Raw genomic sequence first — 22,807 nt, forward strand, 5'->3', positions numbered from 1 at the left:
GTGTTTGCACGGACAGCTGAACTCAGGCTTTACGTCATCAATGCATGAGTAATTTATTACATCACCAAGTCACGAGAAAGGGAATGCCACCTTGTGACCTCCTGTGCCCCAAGATAAGAGAACACGTTTTGTCAATGGGGTCTTCAAGCTTTTGCAGTCTACTTTTTGCATAGAAAAAGCACCTAGAGTTGGGAGTCCAGTATTCAACTCCTCCTCTTTGAACAAGTTTGTTCAACAAACCTCGTTTAGTATGGGGAGGGTACACATGGTCAGACAACAGTCAGACCTGAGGACTTCTTGACATCTCTGGAATCAAGATGCTTACCACCAGATTCCAGTTTATCCATCTTCAAGGAAGGATCTAAGAATCATCTTTTGCAATCGCCACTACCAGTTTAAGGTTGGTCTTTTGACTTGGTTGCACCTCCTCCGCTTTTCACAAGGAGATTCTCCCTAGTGTCAGTCGGGGCTCTCAGGAACGCCATTCGTCTGTTGAGGCACATGGACTACTGGCTAATTCTTTTAGACTCGGGGTCAACCCTTCTCCAACAGAGAGTAAAGCTTTACGAGTTTTGTCACGATCTGAAGGTTGTGGTAAAATCTCGAGAAGTCATCCCTGCGACCAACACAAAACTGATATACCTAAAAATGCTCCTAGACATTAGACTAGGAAAGTTTTTCCTTCCCAGAACAGGTAAGAAAGACTGAAGAAAGAGTTAAGTATCTTCTTTTTACTAGACTCGCTACTAGAGCACATCAGTTACTCTGTCCGATAAGGCCACCTGTCCTTGGAGTGCTGGGGGACCAACAGGTGAGCATCAGATTCCAACTTCCTCAGGGGGGTTGGATATTCCTTCTCAACCCTGCAATTGATGCTCTTCAAAGTCGCATCAAAAGAAGGAGGCAGGGCACATGTGGCATCACACGAACTCCGGACTCTGGTCCGAATCTTAACAACATTGCCACAGGAACATCTTGGAATTAGAGCAGTTTTTCTGAATCTAGGAGTTTCAACAGTTCCTAGGGGACACTCGGTGTTGATGAGCGAACAGCACCTATGCCAACTAGCTGGGGAATACTAAGGTTTAAAGGTCGCTCTTGAATGGCAGTGGTAAGGGACAGTGACATTGCCCTATCAAGCAGTACAATGCCATAGAGACTGACCATATATACATATGATTAGCACTCAAGCTGGGACCAAGGAGGGCCAGGCAATGGCTTTTGATGACTCAGCAGATAGACCTATAGGCTTCCCCAAACCCCCATCCTTAGCTCACAAGGATGGTGAGGTTGCAGCAACCAAAGAAACCAACGAGTTTGAGCGGGACTCAAACCTCAGTCTGGCGTTCAGTAGTGAGGGACGTTACCACATCGGCCACCACAAAGATAACTGGGCACCCTTTCAGCCATGCCCATCCTGGACAAGAGAGATGTTCTTGCGGTCAATCTGAGTAAAGTGACTCAGATGGTTGGCTCTGAGTGGTCTTTGGATCCTCAAGTATCCAACAGAGTCCTGGCTTTGTGGGTTTCTCCAACAGTAGACCTGTTTGCTATGTCTCTGTTCAACAAGTTTCCAAGGCTCTGCTTGTTGATAACTTTTTCACAAGTACTTCGCTAGGTGCTTTCTGACAACAGGGTGACAGCATTGATGTTGACACGTCCCACGTCCCCCTCTTGTTGGCTTAGTAAGAAGATTACTCAACTAGGAAGGACATCTCGCCTGTCGATGACCCTCCTAGCTCCAAGGAGGCACCAGGCAGAAGGGTTTCCAAACCTCCTGCATCTGCTCACAGAGATGCTGAGTGACCCCCTGCACGTCACGATCTTCGCAGACAACCACATGGGGAGGTATCCTTAAACTGCCGTAGAATGCGTTCTCCTCCCGAGGAGAGGCTTTTCACATCTCTCTGCAAAAAAGATGTCCGATTACCCCCAGAGATCATCAACCGATGACTACCAGGTAAAGCGGGAAGTACTGTGGTGGAAGGGTATCACTCCTCTCGACGCCACTACTCTAGTGATAGCGGAGTTCCTTTGGCCTCAGGGAGGAGATTCCTCTCGGTCTCGACGGTCAAAGACTACTTCTCAGCCTTGAGTCTCTCCCTTGACAGAAAACAGTTTTTTCCTTTCATTTGGAATTGTTTATCCTCTTGCGGAGTTCCGAACGTACATGCCCTCAGCGGGAAATTAGACCGCCTCCCGGGAGCACTCTGAGGGCTGCTGTGTCAGACATCATATCTTCACCTTAAGAAAACCTTTCTGCTCACCTTGGCCTCGGCCAGGAGAATTAAAGAACGGCACGCCCTCTCTTACAACATAGATGTCTCCCATTTTAATGATTGGTGATGGGTAATACTCGACTTCATCCCCTGAGTGTGACGCAAGACCCAAAATCCGACAGCAACGGATCCCAGATTCGAGCCCTACTGGATTGGGAGTCTTCGGGATATGTATAACCGATGATCCAGATCAACTGCCTCTATGCCCGGTGGGGGCGATGAGGTGTTACCTCTAACGATCTTCAAGAGCTCACCACCGAGCGGAAAGGAGGTTTGTCACCAAAGGATACAATCTCGTGCTCGTAGAGCACTGCTCGAAGCCGGACTCTCCTCCGCGACCGTGGAAACCAAGAGCTCACCATTTTAGGGGCTTAAACATGCCCTTAGTGTTCTAGGAAACTATTCTGTGGCACAGGTTCTTCCAGTGGGCGTAGTGAAGCATCAGCCTTCATCTCCCATTTCCTGGAAGACGTAACCCACTGGAACATGGAGATGTTCTCAATCCTGTGGTGTGCACAATAAGTGGCATAAGGACCTCGAATTCCGTGATGGACAAGTAGCAGATGGTGGAGGGCGGCATTACCCGGAATTAAGTCTGGGATGAATGAGAAGAATGACTGGCATTTTCTTTCTTTCATCTTCCTCTCTCTTGGGGCACAGCACCTACGGTACAATACAAAGGTGGCCTCCACTCTCCGCAGGTATAACCATTTCCCATATGTAGCCTGATATATGCACATATATTTGTTATGTCCTCATATCCCCTTTGTGAGGTGAGAATTGGGTAACGTCTATGATTTGGTCAAAGAAGTCTCAGGACTTCCGCATATTCTTACCTAGACAAGTCACATTTCTAGTATCACATGGATTGCTCAGGTTGCTAAAGTGTGCAATGTACGTAGGTTTAGCGAGGTGTCAGGGTGATTCCGCTTTAAGATTGTGCATAGCATACCTGTAGAGGAATACCCTGGGTCAAAAACCTGTCAGTTGGTTAGGACTTCCACCATCTTAGGGTGGGTCTTCCCTAATAAAGAGCGAAAGGGTTTGTACCAGTGTTGGAAAAATGACAATTTTAAAGTAATTTGTATTTTTCCTAAGGATACAAACCTTGAGCTCTCTATATAAATTTGGTACGCCATCACCTATCCACCTGCAAGTCCTGCCTACAATAAAAAAAGACGATAGAACACCGGTGTGTGTGCGTATGCGGGGTAGCCGGTACTGCCCCCTATCCCCAACCCTCGCTGACTAGCGGCGGGGTAATTGTACCTGGCTAAAAGTCTTATGGCTAGTCTTCCAGCTTTACCGAAAATATTTTCATGAAAAAAAGAGCTCAAGGTGTGTATATTTTAGGAAAAATACACATTACTTTCAATTTGTAATTTTTCTGTCTTATTTCCATAATATTCTGTGGAATGGAATTTATTAATTAATTTAGACTGGAAAAGTTATATAGTACTGGACTAGTTATGGTAAATGTTGGCTATTAATGTTTGTCTCTCATTGCAGAATACTATCTGAGGAAACTGTGGAACGGGCGAGTTTGGAACAATTGGTTCAACAAATATATCAAAACTTCAACAAGCAAGATTATTTTAAATGTAAGTTATAGTTGTTCCGTAACTGACATACAAACCACGCTATTTAATAGGGGTATTACTTTCGGCGTAGCTGAAAGGACGAGCCATTAGAATTTTAACGAGGGTTTACTACCCCATCGCTAGTGAGGGGGGGTAGGGGAGGGTAGCGTAGCTTGCTACCCCCCCCTAACACACACCTGTGCTTGAGCTCACTTTGCTCTCGGCTCGGATGGTAGACGGACGTGTCCTCTCTCATCCTCGCCTCGCCCTTGGCAGCCATTAATGCTTTTTTGCTTTTTCTTTGACAGGTTTGAGTGTGAAGTTGGCCTCTGCGATTATGCGCACCTGTCCTGGATTACCCGACCGCCCCTGCGGAACATTCATGTCGGCGGTCGAGACAGACCCTCACACCCTTTGCCCTTACTGTAGAGGCCAACGGTGTGATAGTGGTAATAAGTGTGGTGAGTGTAGGGAGTGGTTTACCTCCCAGGGGGAGAGGTTTTCTCGGCGACGTAAGAAGAAGTCCAGGCGGGATATTTCTCCTTCGAAGTTTTCTTTGAGAGGAGAAAATCCCAAGGACTCTTCTTCCGTTGCCCAAACCTCCTCCGAAGCTCCCGCTCGATCGGTCCCTTTCGAGAGACCGTCGAGTGGTAGCGTAGACCGTGGTTCTGTTTGCCAAACTCGGGGTTCGAGAGATGGCGTTGCCTCCCCTAGCGAGGCAGCTCCACCTCTCCCCCCGGGGGAGGATATATCACTAACTAATTTGTTTCACCTTTGGTCTTCCTTGGGGCTCGAGGGTTCGCCCTCCAAGGAAGCTCTACTTGACATCATTCAATTGGGTGCCACTGTCAAGCAATCGCCAACTTTGGCAGAGGTTGATCTTCTGTCTATTGTCGACGTTGTGGTGTCAGAGGTATCCAGTGCGGTATCTCTTAATACCTCTGCCTCTTCACATCCCGCAGTAGCTGAAGGCTTAGTTTCTCCCGTTCCTGCTCAACCTACGAGGGAGAAACTAAGTCCAACAGACTCTCCTGGCGGTGATTCTCTCCCTCGGGGGAGTTCACTTACAGAGACTCCTCAATGGAGGACTGCAGAAGGTCAGCTTCCTGATCCTACGGCCCCCAGAGGGTACATCCGTCGCAAGGCTCGCCTTCCTCTTTGCCGGGGAGGCCTTCCTTCACTTTATAAAGCGGTGAGGAGGCGCCTCTTCGGTTCATCGTCGTCGTTGCAGTCTGCCGCAGAGGAGCCTCGTCAGCGTTCACCGACTGTTCCTGCTATGGTCCTGGACCTCTCAGCGGATCGTTCGCGATCCCTTTCGGTTGAAGGTCGTCCTTTCAAAGGGCACGCCGACCTTTCACCCGACAGACCTGCTGACCTGTCGTCGCCGTTCCTGGCAGCTGATGCGCTTTACGCGCTAACGAATCCTGACTTCATGCTAGTCAGGCACCGATCCCTATTACGGGGCAACAAGGGCGTATGCGCCATCGCGCGCATACGTCCCTTACGCACCATGATGGTCATGCGCGCCAACGGTCTCCTGTGCGCAAGGCTTGGCCTGAGGTAGCGCGCCAGCGCTCACCTGCGTCCCAGCGCGCCACTGCGCGCCATCAACCTCCTGCGTGCCAGTAACCCCCTGCGCGTCAGCGCTCTCCCGCGCGCCAGCGCCCATGTACATCCATCTCTCCTGCGCGCCCACGATCTTCGGATCTGGGAGCTGTAGGGAAGTCAAGGACTTCGCCTACACACCAGTGCTCGCCAACGCACCGCCTGCTGTCTCCAGCGCGCCATCCCTCGCCAGCGCGCCATCCCTCGCCAGCGCGCCATCCCTCGCCAGCGCGCAATCGCGCGCGTTCACCGGCTCGCCCCACGAGGATACGCGCGCGCGGCCTGCGCACCCACGCCCATCCTCTCCGGCAGTTATGCGCCGCCATCTTGACGCATGCCTGCAAGATGCGCGCCCACGCACACAGGTTCCGACTGCGCGAAAGGGATATTTCTCCTGCGTGCGCACGCCCTACGACATCTTCTGGGGTGCGCGAACTCTCGGCCGCACGCCCACGGGTCCAACCTCCTGATCCTGCGCGCCTACGCGCGCACAATCAGCCTCCTGTGCACTTTCCTGTGTCTCCCGCACGCGCTTCTACGTGCCATCACTTGCCTGCGCGCGCACACGCACGCGCATCAGCAGTCTCCCGCGCGCGACCTCGGGTATTCCCCATCGCGCGAGCGCCAATACCCTCCCGCGCGCGAGGCTGCAGGACAACGCACGGTAAGGTCGCCATCGCCACAATCCCCTCCCCGCAAGCGCAGAACAGCGCGCTCGGCGGTGGAGGGGAAGCTTCCAGAAAGGTCCAGGAACACTTCTTCTTTTCAGGCGAACCCCCCTATGGAAACTCCTCCCAGGGATCTGTCGATCCCTGTCCCTCCAGAGGGAGTGTCTGACAGCGCAGCTGTCAGCCAACAGCCATGGTTTGGGGCACTAATCAGAGCTTTCAAGCCTGTTCTCTCTAAATTGGGCCACAAATCCTTGGCTGCGTCTACCCCTCTGAAGAGAAAAAGAGGAGTTTCGGACGCTGTGACTTCTCCAAGAACTAAGTTGTCTCCTCGTAAGCCCTTGAGGCAGGTTCCCCCTCCCCCCAGACTTTTTCTCCCTCCCTGTCGGACAAGGATTTCCCGTCCTCAGGGGAGTCACGTGAGGTGAGACGTTCCCCCATCGCACCAATGAGGGAAACCCCACCTCGCGTTGAAAAGTCTTCCCGGGTAGGGGCGAAGAACTTGCCTCCGTCTTTGTTAGAGTCCTGCATCCTTCCCAGGAAGGAGTCGAAGGACTCGAAGACAGTGCCAAAATCCTCGACGAGATTTAGGACGGAGCCAGCTAGTCACTCGGAGAACGTCCGGGATTCTCCCCAAGAAGAGCCTTTGGGGACAGGAGACTTCGCTGCAAGTCCGACATCCGGAGGAGAACTTCAAGTGTCAGAACATGCATTTTTGGCAGGTTCTGACTCTTATTAGGACTCTCAATGGGTTTGTCGACCCAGATTCCCTCTCAAGAGGGCAAAGACACGGTCTTGGACTGAGTATTTGGAACTCAAAAACCTTCTAAGGCCAGTGCGGCTCTGCCCTGGTCTCAGGGGGTTAAGAGTACCAGGGACAAGATCGCGGTCCAGCTCTCTGAGTTAGCCTCCTCCAACCGCTCCAGTGCTGGCAACAAGCTTCTCCCACCTACTTGCGTACAGTAGAGCAGGTACTTTGAGATCTTGGAGGAGCCTTGTTTAGCTCTTCCTCTTCACCATTCTTTGGAAGAGCTTACCAGGGGAGTCCCTCTTGAGAGACTCTCCAACCGGCAGGTCTCATTCTCGGCAACTGAGATCCTTAACCAGGAGAAGGTTGCGAAGTGTGCTATGCAAGCCACTTCGTGGCTGGATATCTGATTAGGGACCTTAGGTATCCTGATACGCTCTGAGGATTTCTCCAAAGAACGTACCAGGAAAGCTATGGAGACGTTCCTCCTCTCAGGCACTCGCATGATCGAGTTTCTGGCGCACCAAGTCTCAAACTTTTGGGCGAACACCATCTTGAAACGTCGGGATGCGGTGGCTGGGAGGTTCCATCAGAAGGTCCCTAGCACCGAGATAAACAGGCTCAGGCATTCTTCCTTGGAAGGAACAAATCTGTTTGAGCCTAAAGACATGGAACATGCTGCTGAGAGGTGGAGGAAGTCCCACCAAGACACCCTCCTGCATAGGGCTTTGACATCCAAGCCCTATAAGCCTCCAGGACCCCAGCAGTCCCGTCCTACTACTAAGACCACGAAACCGACAACGGCAGCGAAGACAGTGGTGTCTAAGCCCTTTCCTGTCAAGGACAGGAAAGGCAAAAAGTCCTCCAGGGGAGGTAAAAATCCTAGAGGGAGCAGCCGAGGCTGTAAACGCTAGGATTGGCAGTCCCCCTGCATGTCTACCAGTGGGGGGATGCCTACAAAGTTGCGCAGACAGGTGGTAGCAACTCGGGGCCGATTCCTGGACGATTTTCGTAATCAGTCAGGGATATCGCGTCCCGTTCACAACATCTCTACCTCCCCTGACGACAAATCCAGTGTCATTGAGCTCCCTTACCATGGGATCAGCAAGGGGGTCGAGATCCTGTTGAAGAAGGGCGCTCGACGGGTCCCCAGGCTTCTTCAGTCGACTCTTTCTTGTAAAGAAAGCATCTGGAGGCTGGAGACCAGTCATCGACCTCTCGGCTCTGAACAAGTTTTTCAAACAAACTCCGTTCAGCATGGACACCGCAGACACGGTCAGACTAGCAGTGAGACCGCAAGACTTCATGTATACACTGGATCTGAAGGACGCGTACTTCCAGATCCCAGTCCATCCGTCTTCAAGGAAGTACTTAAGATGCAGCCTAGACAACAAGGAGTACCAGTTCAAGGTGCTGTGTTTTGGTCTCTCCACAGCACCACAGGTTTTCACCAGAGTGTTCACCCTAATATCTTCGTAGGCACACAGGATCGGCATCCGTCTCCTCCGTTATCTGGACGACTGGCTGATCCTAGCAGACTCGGTGTCATCCCTTTTTCAACACCGAGACAAACTTCTGGGACTTTGCCAGGATCTGGGGATCATGGTAAATCTCGGGAAATCCTCTCTGCTTCCCACTCAAAGACTGGTATACCTAGGCATGATTATAGACACCAATCTCCACAAAGCCTTTCCATCAGACGACAGGATAGCAAGGCTGAGGAAGGTCGCAAGCCCTTTTCTCAGACGAGAAGAACTTCCAGCCCAATCGTGGTTACGTCTCCTCGGTCGCCTCTCATCTTTGGCTCTTCTAGTTCCCAACGGTCGCCTCAGAATGAGATCCCTCCAGTGGCGACTCAAGTCCCAGTGGAATCAAGGCTACGATTCCCCGGACATCATGATCCCTATGGAACCTGCGGAACGGACGGACCTCCAGTGGTGGGTGACAGACGAGAACCTACGAAGAGGAGTGGATCTTCTCGTCCTCCCCCCGGATTTGATGCAGTTTTCGGACGCCTCAAAGAAAAGGTGGGGACCCACGTACTGCAACACAGGACCTCAGGCCTGTGGTCAGAATCAGAAAAGTGCCTCCATATAAATCTTCTAGAGATGAAGGCCGTCTTTTTGGCCCTTCAACAGTTCCAACAGTACCTGGCGGGTCACTCTGTGGTGGTGATGAGCGACAACACCGCAGTAGTGGCTTACATCAACAAACAAGGAGGTACCTTTTCGAAGCAGTAGAGATACTGAGATGGACCGAAGTCCACTCGATTCCGCTATCGGCACGTTTTATTCCAGGCAAGAGGAATGTGCTCGCCGACGATCTGAGCAGAGCGTCTTGGATAGTGAGTACCGAGTTGTCTTTGGATCATCTAGTAGCCAACAAAGTCCTGACTTTGTGGGGTTCCCCGATTGTGGATCTGTTCGCAACAGCTCTGAACTTCAAGCTTCTGCTGTACTGCTCCCCAGTCCCGGATCCCAAGGCGCTCTGGCAAGATGCCTTCCAACAACGGTGGGACAACATCAACGTTTACGCCTTTCCCCCGTTCTGTCTGATGAGGAGGGTGCTCAACAAGACCAGAATATCGGTCAATCTTTTAATGACCCTCATAGCTCTGCTATGGCATCACGCGGAATGGTTTCCGGACCTTCTGCAACTCCTAACGGAACTACCGAGAGAACTCCCTCCACAACACGATCTGCTCAGACAACCACATGCCAACACCTTCCACAAAGCCGTAGCTTCGCTACAACTTCACGCCTGGAGACTATCCAGCATCTCGCTGAGAGAGGATTTTCGCAACAAGTTGCGATCAGGATGTCTGGACATCTGCGAATGTCATCCGCAGCGGTCTACCAGGCAAAGTGGAAAGTCTTCTGTGGTTGATGTCGTGGAAGGGGTATCTCTCCACTCGATGCCACTATTCCAACAATAGCGGAGTTCCTCGTGTATTTGTGGTGAAAGGCTATCGCTCAGCCTTAAGTCTAGCCTTCAGGCTCAAAGGAATGGACATTTCTTCTTCGCTGGAACTTTCCCTACTCATACGAAGTTATGAACTTACCTGCCCTCAGTCGGAAGTGAGACCTCCTCCATGGAATGTGGTTCGAGTTGTCAGGTCTCTTAAGAGACCTCCCTATGAACCATTACGCCAGGCTTCATATCGCCACCTAACTTGGAAGACGGTGTTCCTACTAGCTTTGGCTTCGGCCAAGCGTGTTAGTGAACTTCATGGTCTCTCGGATGACATCGCCCATTCAAGGGGATAGGGGGAGGTAACGTTCAGATTCCTCCCTGAGTTTATTGCCAAGACTCAGAATCCGAGAGTAGCAGATCCTCGGTTCGACTCCTTCCAGATTTCGAGTGTCTGTTCTGTAACAGATGACCCAAACCATCTCCTACTATGCCCAGTAAGGAGTTTGAGTCTATATCTCAAAAGAACGGCTGCAGTCCGTCCTCAGGTGCCAGCGTTATTTGTTAGCACAGGGAGGACTAAGAGGAGGGTCACCAGGAACACCATCTCGGCATGGATTCGCAGGGTGATTCATCTGTCCCTGAATCCAGACCCTCCTCCGTCACGTCGCCCTAGAGCATATGATGTCAGGGGCGTAGCTACGTCTCTGGCCTTCAAAAAGAATTTCTCAGTGACGCAGGTTCTTCAAGCTGGGGTGTGGAAGCGTCAGACGACCTTCACAGCCCACTACCTGCAAGACGTGACCTACAGGAGGCTTGATACGTTCTCTATTGGCCCTGTGGTGGCTGCACAACAGCTGGTTTAAAACCTCAAGCTCCTTATTGGAAAAGTAGCAGAAATTTGAGGGCATTGTTACCTGGTTTTAGTCTGCATGAATGAAAATGTTTGTCTGGCCCTTATTCTTTCCTTCATCTTCCCCTCTCGTGGGGAAATCAGCATCCTGGGTTCTCTGCATAGCTGACCTCAAACCACTGCAGGAAAACCATGTTTCCTTGTGTTCCTAGTATTAAGCTAATACTGTCACGTCCCCATACCCTGACGAGGTGGTATTGGGAGAGTGCTAGCCTAAAGTTCCCATCTAAAGAACTTCAGGTCAACTTCCTAGGACGAGTCACACTTCATTATACCTTCACACACAGCTTGCGTAGGCCGCAGTCCTTGCGTAGCAAGGTTCTAGCGAGGTGCAGGGACTCCTTATTTTTGAGTGCTGGCACACTCAAATAACGAGCCCCGGGCAAAGCCAAAAAGCCAGTACTGGTTGGGACGTCCACTCTTCCTAATGGGTGAGTTACCCCTATTAAATAGCATGGTTTGTATGTCATTTACGGAACAAATGACAAATTCGTAGATAATTTGTATTTTTCCTAACTATACAAACCTTAGCTATTTAATCAAACTTGCCCGCCAGCCCTATCCCCCTTGAAGTCCTACCTCTAAGCAAAGTGAGCTCAAGCACAGGTGTGTGTGACGCGGGGGGGGGGGGGGGTGTTAGCAAGCTAGCAAGCTACCCTCCCCTACCCCTGCTAACTAGCGGTGTGGGTAGTAAACCCTCGTTAAAATTCTAATGGCTCGTCATTTCAGCTACGCCGAAAGTAATACCCCTATTAAATAGCTAAGGTTTGTATAGTTAGGAAAAATACAAATTATCTACGAATTTGTCATATCATGAGTTGTTTCTACGTATATACAAACCTTTCTTCTTTTAATATAAGGAATGTCTAACAAGGAAGTTAGATACAAGTAATGGGGGTGGGCAAGTAGGTCCACCAACTCTCCTGTCTGAGTCTTCACTTTTGCCTTTGGCCATAATGAGTTTAGATATACTTTTCCATCTTATCCAAGGCTGTGTGATCCTTTTCTCATACTTTTGAGTTTGGAAGGTTGATATTTAGCAGGAATTTGTAGGGACAAGTCTTTTTGCAATAATCCCTATAAGTCAAGTGTATATCGATGACCAGTACAGTATTCTTTGAGGCATAGGAAATCTTAAGTCTTTTCCAGTGCTGGAGAGACTATTGAGCATTCTTCATCTCATTAAGTTTTCCAATTGCTAAAGCTTCTGGGTATACAGTAATCCTCAGGCTATCTGGGTGTTACATTACAAGCCTCCGGTAATTCTATCTATCTATCTATATTCCAAAGCACTTCCCCCAATTTTGAGGGGTAGCTGACATAAAACAGGAAAAACATACGCTCCTCCCAGCCTGACGTGGGCCCCTTCTCCCACCCCGTGGTGAAGTGTTACAGGCACCGCAGCACCCGGGGGAGACGCAGATAAAGAGAGGCGGCCGACAGGTTCGTCTGACCCCGACTCTATCGTCTGGACGTCTCCAAGGACGCCCTTCAGGTCGCCGATGCGTCAAGAAGAGGAGTTTGAAGGCTGGTTCGCATCTAGGAAGACTCCCCCGGCGCCGTCATCGACGCTCCCGCCTGATTTTATGTAGCCCCTCACGCTAATAGGACAACACCAGGACCCAGCATCAGTAACAGAGGACTCCTCCAGCTCTTCTTCTTCCTCCTCTTTGTCGTCGTACGATTCGTCATCCTTGGAGGACGACGACTCCCAGGAGGGGAAACGGAAGAGGTCCCGGAAATCTAGTCTCGTTCTCGCTCAGGCCGTTCCAGGAAGAAGGCAAAGTCATCGAGGAAGAAGAACAAACGCAGGTGCCCATCCAGGGACAGGTGGGCTCAGGCAGCTTTCCCCCGTAGCGGGTCGATCAGGACACCTGCCTTTCCAGTGTCTGCCTCCTTGGCCGCTGGAACCGTCCCTAGGCCCCTGCCACGCTTGTCGACCGCACGTCCCGCACACTGGTCCAAGCTCTCGTCTCAGGTCGGCTTTGCCTTCCCGCTGCCCGCCAAGTCACCGGCTCCATCCGCCCAGCGGAGAGAGCCGCTGTGCCGGCCCAGCAGCTCATCTTGCGGACCCGGTACCACGGCTGCTCACATAAAGCGCCCTGGATACCCGGTGGTACAGCGTACCCCGCTGCTCTCCCCGAGCGGAGGTAGACCCATGACGGCTACCTCCGTCCCAGCGGCTGAACCCGCGGCGGAGGCACCTGCCCCATCGTTTCGCCAGGAAGAGGAGGACGTAACCTCTCACATGGACCCACCCGGCCTGGCAGAAGGACATGGCGCAGAGGACCAGGTGGTCGATGGCTTGATTGAGGTCGGGGACTGTACGTCGGATGAGGTATCTTCGTACCGGAAAGTTCTGGCCCTCATAAGGAGTCACCATCGCCTGGACGAGCCCAAACCGTCGACGGAGCAAGCTTGGCTCTCGGGGTTGGAGAGGATGGTAGATAACCCCGTCCAGCTGAAACCTTCCTTGACAATCCCCTTAGCTCCCGACGTCAAACTCGGTCGGGAGCATGTCGACAGACACGTCGCGGGCCAGGTAAACTCCCTCAGAGGCCAGGAGTCTTTCAAGTTACTGCCGGGCTTGAGGACCCAGAAATGTTTCTACGTCCCCGACGGTCAGCACTCAGGGCCCAGGGCCCGTTCGGTAGAGGCAGCAGTGGCCTCCTTAGCCAAGGCAACACCGAGGATAGGACCGTCTCGGCCCCAGTGTACTTCTCCCCGGCTGAGGCCTCCATGATGGAGGACACGGCCCAAGACATTGTGAACGTGACTTCATGGCTCGACTGGTAGGCCTGTACGCTGGTGAGTTTCCAGCTGTCTCATGATCTAGCAATTCCAGAGAACCAGGCTCTTCTCCAGGAACTCATACGCTCAGGGGGAAAGGCAATGAAGTTCCTCACTTTCCAGTCCCTCACTCAAACAGCCAATTGGGTACTTCGGAGGAGGGACACTATCCTCAATAAGCTGTCCCGGAAGCTCCCCGAGCGAGAGGCCAAGTGTCTGAGGAACTCGCCAGTGTGGGGCGAGTCCATCTTCCCCCTGTAAGAGGTAGAGGAAACCATGGAGAGAGTCTGGAAACTAAAGGAAACGGCGGACCCCAGACTCTCAGCCGCAAGATGACCCGCACACAGGCGAGTGATACCGGAAGGGTCCCACCCGTCGACGTCCCAGCCTAGGAGAGACTCCCCTTCGTCAGCCTGGCAGCAGTCGTCTCAACCCCTCCGTAGGGGAAGCTCTACCCTTCAGGCCTCCTTTAGGCCTAAGTCCGGCTCTAGGAGAGGCCGTTCGAGCCGCGCCTCCAGAAGGAGGTAGGAAGAGAGGCCCCCTTTCCTGCTGAAGCCTCAGGTAGGGGGATGCCTCAAACACTTTTGGCAAGCATGGCGGGACAACGGGGCGGACCCATGGTCCGTTGCAGTCCTGAAGGAGGGATACAGGGTACCCCTCCTGGCGGATCCGCCCCCTTGGATCCCCGATCATCGAGCGGAATGGCTGGCACCCAAGGACCCCTAAAATAAAGCAGCCTTAGAAGAGGAGGTGTCAGCCATGCTGAACAAGGGAGCCCTGGAACTAGTGGAGGACCCGTCCCCAGGGTTATACAGCAGGCTCTTCCTGGTGGAGAAAGCGACAGGTGGGTGGAGACCGGTTCATCGACCTCTCGGCCCTCAACAAGTTTATCAGCAAGACGGACTTCAAAATGGACATCCCGAAGTCAGTGCTAGCAGCCTTGAGGGAAGGGGACTTCATGATGTCCCTGGACCTCAAGGACGCATATTTTCACATCCCTGTCCACCCCTCCAGCAGGAAGTTCCTCAGAGTAAAGTGGGGATCCCAGTCTCTGCAGTTCAAGACCCTTTGCTTCGGCCTGTCAACGGCTCCTCAGGTGTTCACAAGGGTGTTCGCCACAGTGTCTGGCCGGGCTCACAAGAAGGGCATCCGGCTAATCCGCTACTTGGACGACTGGTTGCTTCTTTCAGCCTCAGGCAGTTTTGAAGGATCAAGGCTTGGAGTTGTTGCAGTTTTGCAGGGACTTGGGAATCACCATCAATATGGAGAAGTCACAGTTAGTCCCCTCCAACAGAATGACTTATCTGGGGATGGTCCTAGACTCAAGGTTGGGGAAAGCATTCCCCTCCGAGGAGAGGCTCGAGAAGTTGGACCAAGTCCTTCTCCCCTTCCTAATAGGCGTTCCCAGGAGAGCAAAGGATTGGCAGAGGCCGATAGGCCACCTAATATCACTGGAGAAATTGGTCCCCCGGGGAAGATTCAAGCTGAGAGAGGTTCAGTGGAACCTAAAGGAACTCTGGTCCCCGGGGTAGACTCCGCACAGAGTGATCAGCGTGTCGGAGGAGACAAAAGAGACTTTGAAGTGGTGGTCCGGCAGGGTGAACACTCAAAAGGGCATGCCTTTTGCAACCACCCCTCCGGAGATGTTGCTCTTCACAGATGCATCAAAAGAAGGGTGGGGAGCTCATCTCCAGGAAGAAACGGCAAAAGGCAAGTGGCCCCAGGAGGAGAAGACCTTACACATAAAAGTCCTTGAGTTGTTAGCGGTCCAAAGAGCTTGCATGAGGTTCGCTCATCGTCTCCGAGGAAACACTGCGGCCCTCATGTGCGACAACGCCACCGTAGTAGCCTATGTGAAGAATCAAGGCGGCCTTAGGTCAAGGGAACTGTGCGACCTCACGGCAGAGATCCTGGAGTGGACCGAGAAAGAGCACATTGAGCTGACGGCCAGGTTCATTCCGGGGAAAAAGAACGTCTTGGCCGACGGCCTCAGCAGGGTAGATCAAGTGGTAGGCTCGGAATGGTCCCTGCACCCGGAGGTAGCCCGGACACTCCTAGGAAAAAGGGGGTCCCCAGTGATAGATCTGTTCGCCACAAGGATCAACACCCAGCTCCCAGTTTTCTGCTCTCCAGTCCCGGATCCTACAGCAGCGTTCGCGGATGCCTTTCAGCACCCATGGGACAGTCTCGATGCATACGCCTTCCCCCCCTTCGGAACGCTCAGACAGGTCCTTAACAGGGTCAGGCAGTCAAAGAACCTACGGATGTCTTTGGTAGCGCCCTGGTGGCCGGAGAGAGAATGGTTCGCAGACCTGAAGGAGTTAGCAATCCTCCCACCGTGGCCGCTGCCAGACAGGGAAGACCTTCTCCGTCAGCCCCACTTCACAAAGTTCCATGAAAACCCTCGGTCCCTCCGGCTTCACGCGTGGAGGGCTATCGAGCGGTTGTTGAGGAAGGAAGGCTACTCATCCAGAACCACCATGAGGATGACAGGTTATCTTAGGAAGTCATTAGTCGTAGTTTACCAGGCTAAATGGGCTACGTTTGTAAAGTGGTGCACCGCCCAGAATCTGAGGCCGCTGGATGTGTCTATTCACGAAATAGCAGACTTCCTTGTTCGCCTGAGGGACGACCTAGGAATATCCATCCCGGCGATTAAGGGGGTTCGAGCTGCTCTGGGCCAAGTCTTCCTCCTCAAAGGACTTGATCTCGGAGCTTCCCGGCAGATCTCGATGCTCATAAAGAGTTTCGAACAGTCATGCTCCCCCCGCTCCTCTAGAGTACCGCAATGGGACGTAGCCAGGGTCCTCAAGTTCCTTACCAGGCCACCCTTTGAACCGCTCAGGAACATTCTCGATAAGGATCTTACCCTTAAGACGGTCTTCCTCCTAGCCCTAGCTTCCGCCAGACGAATCAGCGAGCTGCACGGGCTGTCGTACGAGGTCTCACACTCGAAGGGTTGGAAAGGCCTGTGTTTTAAGTTCCTCCCAGATTTTGTAGCCAAGACCCAAAATCCAACCTTCTGGGATCCCAAGTTCGAAGGCTTTTCGGTCACAGCCATCCCACGTTCGGACAATCCCGAAGACTTGTTGTTGTGCCCAGTCAGGTCGGTCAGAAAGTACTTGGAAAGGACAGCCAGACTTCGCCCGGGGATCAAGTCTTTTGTCTCCACAGGCCCAGTTAAGAAAGCGGTGTCGAGGAACACCATCTCCTGCTGGCTCAGACAGGTCATAAAGAGGGCTTATGACAGCGATGGCTCCACGTTACCAGGTAAACCTCGACCACATGACATTAGGGGTCTCAGTACATCCTTGGCCTTCGACAAGAGCATGGCAGTGGGCCAGATCCTGAAAGCAGGTACTTGGGCCAGGCAGTCTACGTTTACCGCCCATTACCTGAAAGACTGTACTAGGAAGTCCCTAGACTCCTTCTCCATCGGACCCGTCATTTCCGCGCTCCAACAAGTTTAAGGTCGAAGCCCCGGGGAAGCTCGTAGGAAGTAATTCCAAGTGACACAAGTTCCTCCTTACTACCCCCTTTCCTGCTTCCTCTGTTCCCTTTTTCCTTATCCTTTGGCCATGTGAGAGTTGATTATTGGAGACGCCCATGCTCGGATGAAGATTATAAAGAGGTGAGTTACAGGTTTTTTTGCGTAGTTCTCCCTGAGTTTCCTATCCTGTTTTTGTGGTCAGTCAGAACCTCGCCTCCTATCTAGGTTCTATCAGATAGTTTCAATTCGGGTCTCTCAGCCTGTAAGAGCAATCCCTCCTCCTAAGGTATGTCTCCTAAGAAAGTAGTTCGAGGTAAGTACTCCGTGTTGGAACAAATCACAAGTTTTAAGTAATTTGTATTTTTCCTAACAGTACTTACCTCGAACTACTTTCGGGTTATGGCCCGCCCAGCCTGCCCCGAGTGTCTTACAGGAGTTCGAATGTATAGTTACCAAAAGCTTACTGACGATCAAGACCTAAGTCCATGCTCTCGCACACTGACCCGGGTTGCCTCAAGGCGAGTATCCATCCGCCACGGAGGCACCCCCTAGAGAAAATGGAGATAGGGGAAACTACCCAAAAATCTGGTCGGTTAGGAGGAGAATCCAAGATACTCCTAAGAAAGTATTTCGAGGTAAGTACTGTTAGGAAAAATACAAATTACTTAAAATTTGTGATTTTCCCTAACGATATAAACCTGTAGTTGTTTAAAGGGGATATTATTTTCAGCAAGCTGAAAGGCGAGCCATAAGACTTTAAGTGAGGGTTAAACTTCTACCCGGTAGTTATGGGGGGGGGTTATTTTTTTACCCCGGTCACTCGCACACCTGAGCTGAGTAATCACATTTTGCTTGGAGGTAGGACTTTTAGGGGGGATATGTGCTGGTGGGCCAATTTATATAAATAGCTACAGGTTTGTATCGTTAGGAAAAATAGAATTTTAAACATCAGGTGGTTGTATAAATATTGCTTTAGTCCCTGACGTCCCGGCAGAAATTTCAAAACTCGCGGCAATCACCGATAATGTAGCCAGGTGTACCACCTGTGCGCCCTCTAGTAAAGGTACCTGGAACCATTCCAGTGATTCCTCAGATCTTCTCTGCCGCTCACGCCGGCAACATCATTGGATTTTTCACTCGCTGTAACCTGTATAATTGCTGTTATCTTGGTGATGTACAATTATACTGTTGGCTTTTGCTCGTTTGTTTTAATTTTAACAGAGTTATTGGTTGGAATTTGATCACTATGTTCATAGCTTAAAAGGGGGAGGTTTAGAAGTTTTTTCCACCTACTGTAAAACTATCGAAATTTCTCTTTTAAACATGATGGCGGAAGGTAAACACTCCGCCAACACTATGACGTCACAATCATATGACGTAAACTACGTAGTTCTACGCAGTATGACTTGCATATTCTTTTCTTTTTTTTCTTTTTTTCTATGCAGAGAATGAAAAGTAAATTATACTTACAAACCAAAAGTATTTAAGTTTTCATAATATAAAAGGAATATATTATTTTTTAAGAAAATATTTGTCCTATTAGTATAGTTTCTTTAGATAATCATCGATCTATTTTCAGAGATTAAATAAAACTAGCATACAGCTAAAGTTACGCTACGTAGTTCTCATGACAATCGATACAGTCTCACAAATTACTTTGTATCGTTATTTATTTTTGTTTTCGATATTGGGACTTCTAATATTAATCAAATAACCTTTTGCATTCTCATTCAAGCCCTTGGCGGAAGAGTAATATCTCTCGCAGCGGGCAGGTCTAATTATGGTCTTATGTGAAAGAGTATAAAAAGTGCAGTTGTTCTGTAACCGAAATACAAACCACGCTATTTACATTGGCTTTACTTTCGGCGTAGCTGAAATTGACGAGCCAATAGATTTTAACGAGGGTTAACTACCCCCGCGCTAGTTAGCGGAGGGTAGGGGAAGGGGTAGCTTGCTACCCCTCCCCCCCCACACACACACCGGTGATTTGCTTCACTTCACTTTTCGCTCGGACGATGTGCAGACGTGTCTGTCTATCGTCCTCGTTATTGACAGCCTTAATCTTTTCTCTGCTTTTCCTCAGCTGTGTGTTTGAAGTTGGCCTTGCCCTTGGTGTTCATCATGCGCAAGTCCCCTGGGATCGCCGGTCGCCCTTGCGGTACCTTCATGTCTGCGGTGGATACCGATCCTCACACCCTTTGCCCGCAGTGTCGAGGCCGACGGTGTGATAGGGAAATACATGTAGTGAGTGTAGGCAGTGGTCTGCCTCCCAGTGGGAGAGGTTTGCCCGCCGGCGTAAGAAGAAGTCCAAGAGAGACCGTTCTCCTTCTGGGGTTGCCTTGAAGGAGGAAGGCTCTCGGAACTCTTCTTCCGCCGCCCAAACCTCCTCCAAAGCTCCCCCTCGTCCGGCTCCTAGTGAGAGGCCGCCGAGTGGGAGCGCAGGCCCTAGTTCTGTTTCCCGACCTTGGGGTGTGGGAGAGGGCGTCGCCTCCCATAGCGGGACGGCTCCCCCTCCTCCTCCGTGGGAGGATTTTGATAATGTTGATCCTGTGTCTAATGATGATCTTTTTCAGCTTTGGGCTTCCTTGGGGCTTAAGGGCCCCCCCCCTAAGGAAGCCCTGTTTGACCTTATTCAGTTGGGGGCTGCTGTTAAGCAGTCGCCGGTGATAGCAGAGGTAGACCCTCTGTCTCGTCGACGTCGTGGTGGCAGAGGCTTCCGACGGGTCTGGTCAAACCTCTGCGGCTCCTGATGTTGATGACGTCGCTGAAGGCTCTCCTCCCCCTTCCGTACATCCTTCGAAGGGGGAAGGGGGTCCCACGGGCTCTCCTGCGGCTAAGCCTCCCCCTCGGGGGAGCGCTCTGACTGAGACTCCTCTTCGGAGGACTGATGATCCTGACAACCTCCCTCGTGGCCGCCTTTGCCGTAAGGGTCATCGTCCACTTCGCCGCAAGGGCCTCCCGTCTCCCTATAAGGGTGCTAAGAGGCGCCTTTTCGAGACTTCACCTCCTCCGTCCTTCGATGGGGACTCTCCTCGCCGGGAGCAGCCTGTAGCAGCCACGTCCTTAGACATCTCCGGGGATCGTTCACGTTCTCCCACGCCTTCCAGACCTTCCGCTTTCTGTGCAGATGGCCAGCAGTCTTCTGACCTCGTCAGCCGACGAGCACCGGTCCCTTCGGGGCAAAGGGATGTCGCCCACGGTGTGGGTGCTTCCCTTGTGCGCCCTCCTGCGCGTTCACGCGTAGTAGCCCACTGCTCGCCAGCGCTCTCCTGTGGACAACGAACATCATCCTGTTCCTGCTGCGCGCCCAGCGCGCCAACGGTCTCCTGAGCGCACTAGATCTCCTGCCCGTCAGCGCGCACCTGCGCATCCAGTTCCTGACACGCGCCCTGTGCGCCCACGCGCCCTAGAACTCCGGTTCGGGACATAGGCAAGGACTCTACTTCTCCTCTCCCTCGCGATCCTGCTCCAGCGCAGCAGCGCGCACGGTCTCCTGCACGTACATCCAGAGTTCCTGTACGCCCACGCGCCCACGCGCCTCCTATTCCTGAGCCCGTTCGTGAGCGTTCGCCTTTGCGCGTCGCGCCGACAGCTCCTGCACAGGCTTTCACACGTCGTCTTCCTGCTCGCCAGCGATCCCCAGCACGCCAGCGATCCCCAGCACGCCAGCGATCTCCGACGCGTCAACGTTCTCCTGCTCGTCAGCGATCTCCTGCGCGTCAACGGTCTCCAGCACGTCTGCGATCTCCAGACCGCCCGCGTGATTCATCGCCTGCGCGCAAGCGCTCTCCTACGCGTCATCTCCCAGCGGATCTGGAGAGACATAGGTCTCCTGTGATCAGCTCGGCCACGCGCGGTCGCTCGCCTGAGCATTCTACGCGCCATCGCTCGCCAACGCGGCACCACGCGCCATTGCTCGCCTGCGCGCCAGCATTCGCCAACGCGCCATCGATCGCCGACTCGCCATCGCTCGCCCACGCGTCACAGGTCTCCAGGACACCATCGTTCCCCTGCTGGATCCCCTGGCCCGCAGCGGTCTCCTGAGCGCTCTCGTTCGCCCACACGCCAGCGCGTTCACTCGCCATCGCACTCGCTCGCCCGCGCGCTCACTCGCCTGCGCGCCCGTTCGCGCGATCGCTCCCGCGCTCGTTTGTCTCCGCGCGATTGCGCGCCCGCGCTCCAACAGCCCCTAGCGCGCGACTCTTTAGTATCGCCCACGCGCGAGCGTCAGCACGACCCCCGTTCGCATCGGGTTCCGCAGCTCGCGGCAGCAGCAGGGACGCGTGTCGCCAGGTCGCAGTCGGGATCTCCTCCGCCTAAGCGCAGGTCTCTTTTGCAGGACAAGGAAGGACCATCGGAGAGGTCAAGACAACTTTCTTCCCCTTCTTTTTTGCAGGCAGGTCTAGTGGTGTCCACTCTGAAGGATCGCCCGATCCCCTTCCCTCCAGCGGGAATTTCGGACTCTGTTTCCGTGTCTCGGCAGTCTTGGCTTGGTCCTCTGATGCGGGCGTTAGTAAAGGCTATGAAGCCGGCACTCGCCGATCTAGGACACAAGCCAACGACGGCCTCGCCCCTGCTGAAGAGAAGGAGAGGAGTGGACTTCGTGGTGTCTTCTCCCAGGGAGAAGTTGGTTCCTAGGAGGTCCGTCAGGAAGGCTCCGTCCCCTTCGCAGTTGTTTTCTCCTTCTCCCGAGGACGAGGCCTTTCCGTCCTCAGGAGAGTCCAGCGAGGCGGCGTTCTTCCCCGCGGCACCAAGGGGGGAGTCATCTCCTCGTGGAGGAGAATCGTCTCGCGTGGAAGGTGCCTACCAGACCTCTTTACTGGAGTCGTGTATCCCGCCCAGGAGGGAACCCAAGGACTCCAAGATGATTCCGAAGTCTTCTTCACGAATTCGTCAGGAGCCAGCCGCACCCCGGGAGAACGCACCCCGGGAGAATCGCTCTTCCCCTCTTCCATTCTGTGGAAGAGCTTACTAGGGGAGTTCCTCTTGAGAAGCTCTCCGCCCGGCAGGTGACGTTCTCGGCGTTAGAGATCCTGAGCCACGAGAAGGTCGCGAAGTGTGCCATGCAGGCCACTTCGTGGCTGGATGTCTGGCTAGGCTCTCTGGGCATCCTATTGCGCTCTGAGGATCTGTCTAAGGAGAGCAATAGGAAGGCCCTGGAGACCTTCCTCCTCTCGGGCACTCGCTCCATCGAGTTCCTGGCACATCAGGTTACCAACCTATGAACCAACTCGGTGCTGAAGCGTCGTGATGCGGTGACCGAGAAGTTCCATCCGAAGGTCCGTGCCGTGGATGTCTGCAGGCTCAGACACGCCTCCCTCCTTAGGGGAAATTTGTTTGAGCCCCAAGATATGGAACGAACAGCTGAGAGGTGGAGGAAGTCTAGCCAGGAATCCCTCCTCCAAAGGGCCCTTGTATCTCGGCCCTACAAGCCTCCAGCTCCGCAGCAACACCAGCAGCAGCCTCGCAAGACACTGAAGCAGGCGCCGGCAGCTAAGAAAGTGGTGTCTAAGCCCCAGCCCTTTCCTGCCAAGGACAAGAGGGGCGGTAAGTCCTCCAGGGGAGGCAAGACTCCTAGAGGAGGCGGCCGCGGCTGCAAACGCTAGGAGTGGCAGTCCCCCCGCGTGTCCACCTGTGGGGGGATGCCTTCAAAGTTGCGTGCACAGGTGGCAGCAACATGGGGCCGATGCTTGGACGGTCTCCGTGATCGGCTAAGGGTATCGCGTCCCATTCACGACATCTCAACCTCCCCTGACAGCGAATCCAGTGTCGCTGAGCTCCTATGCCATGGGATCGGCAAAGGGGCTAGCCCTTCGGGCAGAAG

General features: G+C 52.9%; 1 protein-coding gene across 1 annotated transcript in view; it reads left to right on the forward strand.

Annotated features, from left to right (window-relative positions):
• Not11 (CCR4-NOT transcription complex subunit 11) overlaps positions 1-22,807 on the forward strand; it is a 190,761-nt gene that overhangs the window by 35,738 nt on the left and 132,216 nt on the right. Inside the window, exon 2 of the mRNA XM_068388797.1 lies at positions 3,789-3,880. Coding sequence (XP_068244898.1) covers positions 3,789-3,880 — 92 coding nt within the window. The remainder of the gene's footprint in view (positions 1-3,788; positions 3,881-22,807) is intronic.

This window comes from Palaemon carinicauda, chromosome 1 (assembly GCF_036898095.1).
Source record: "Palaemon carinicauda isolate YSFRI2023 chromosome 1, ASM3689809v2, whole genome shotgun sequence".
Taxonomy (NCBI): domain Eukaryota; kingdom Metazoa; phylum Arthropoda; class Malacostraca; order Decapoda; family Palaemonidae; genus Palaemon; species Palaemon carinicauda.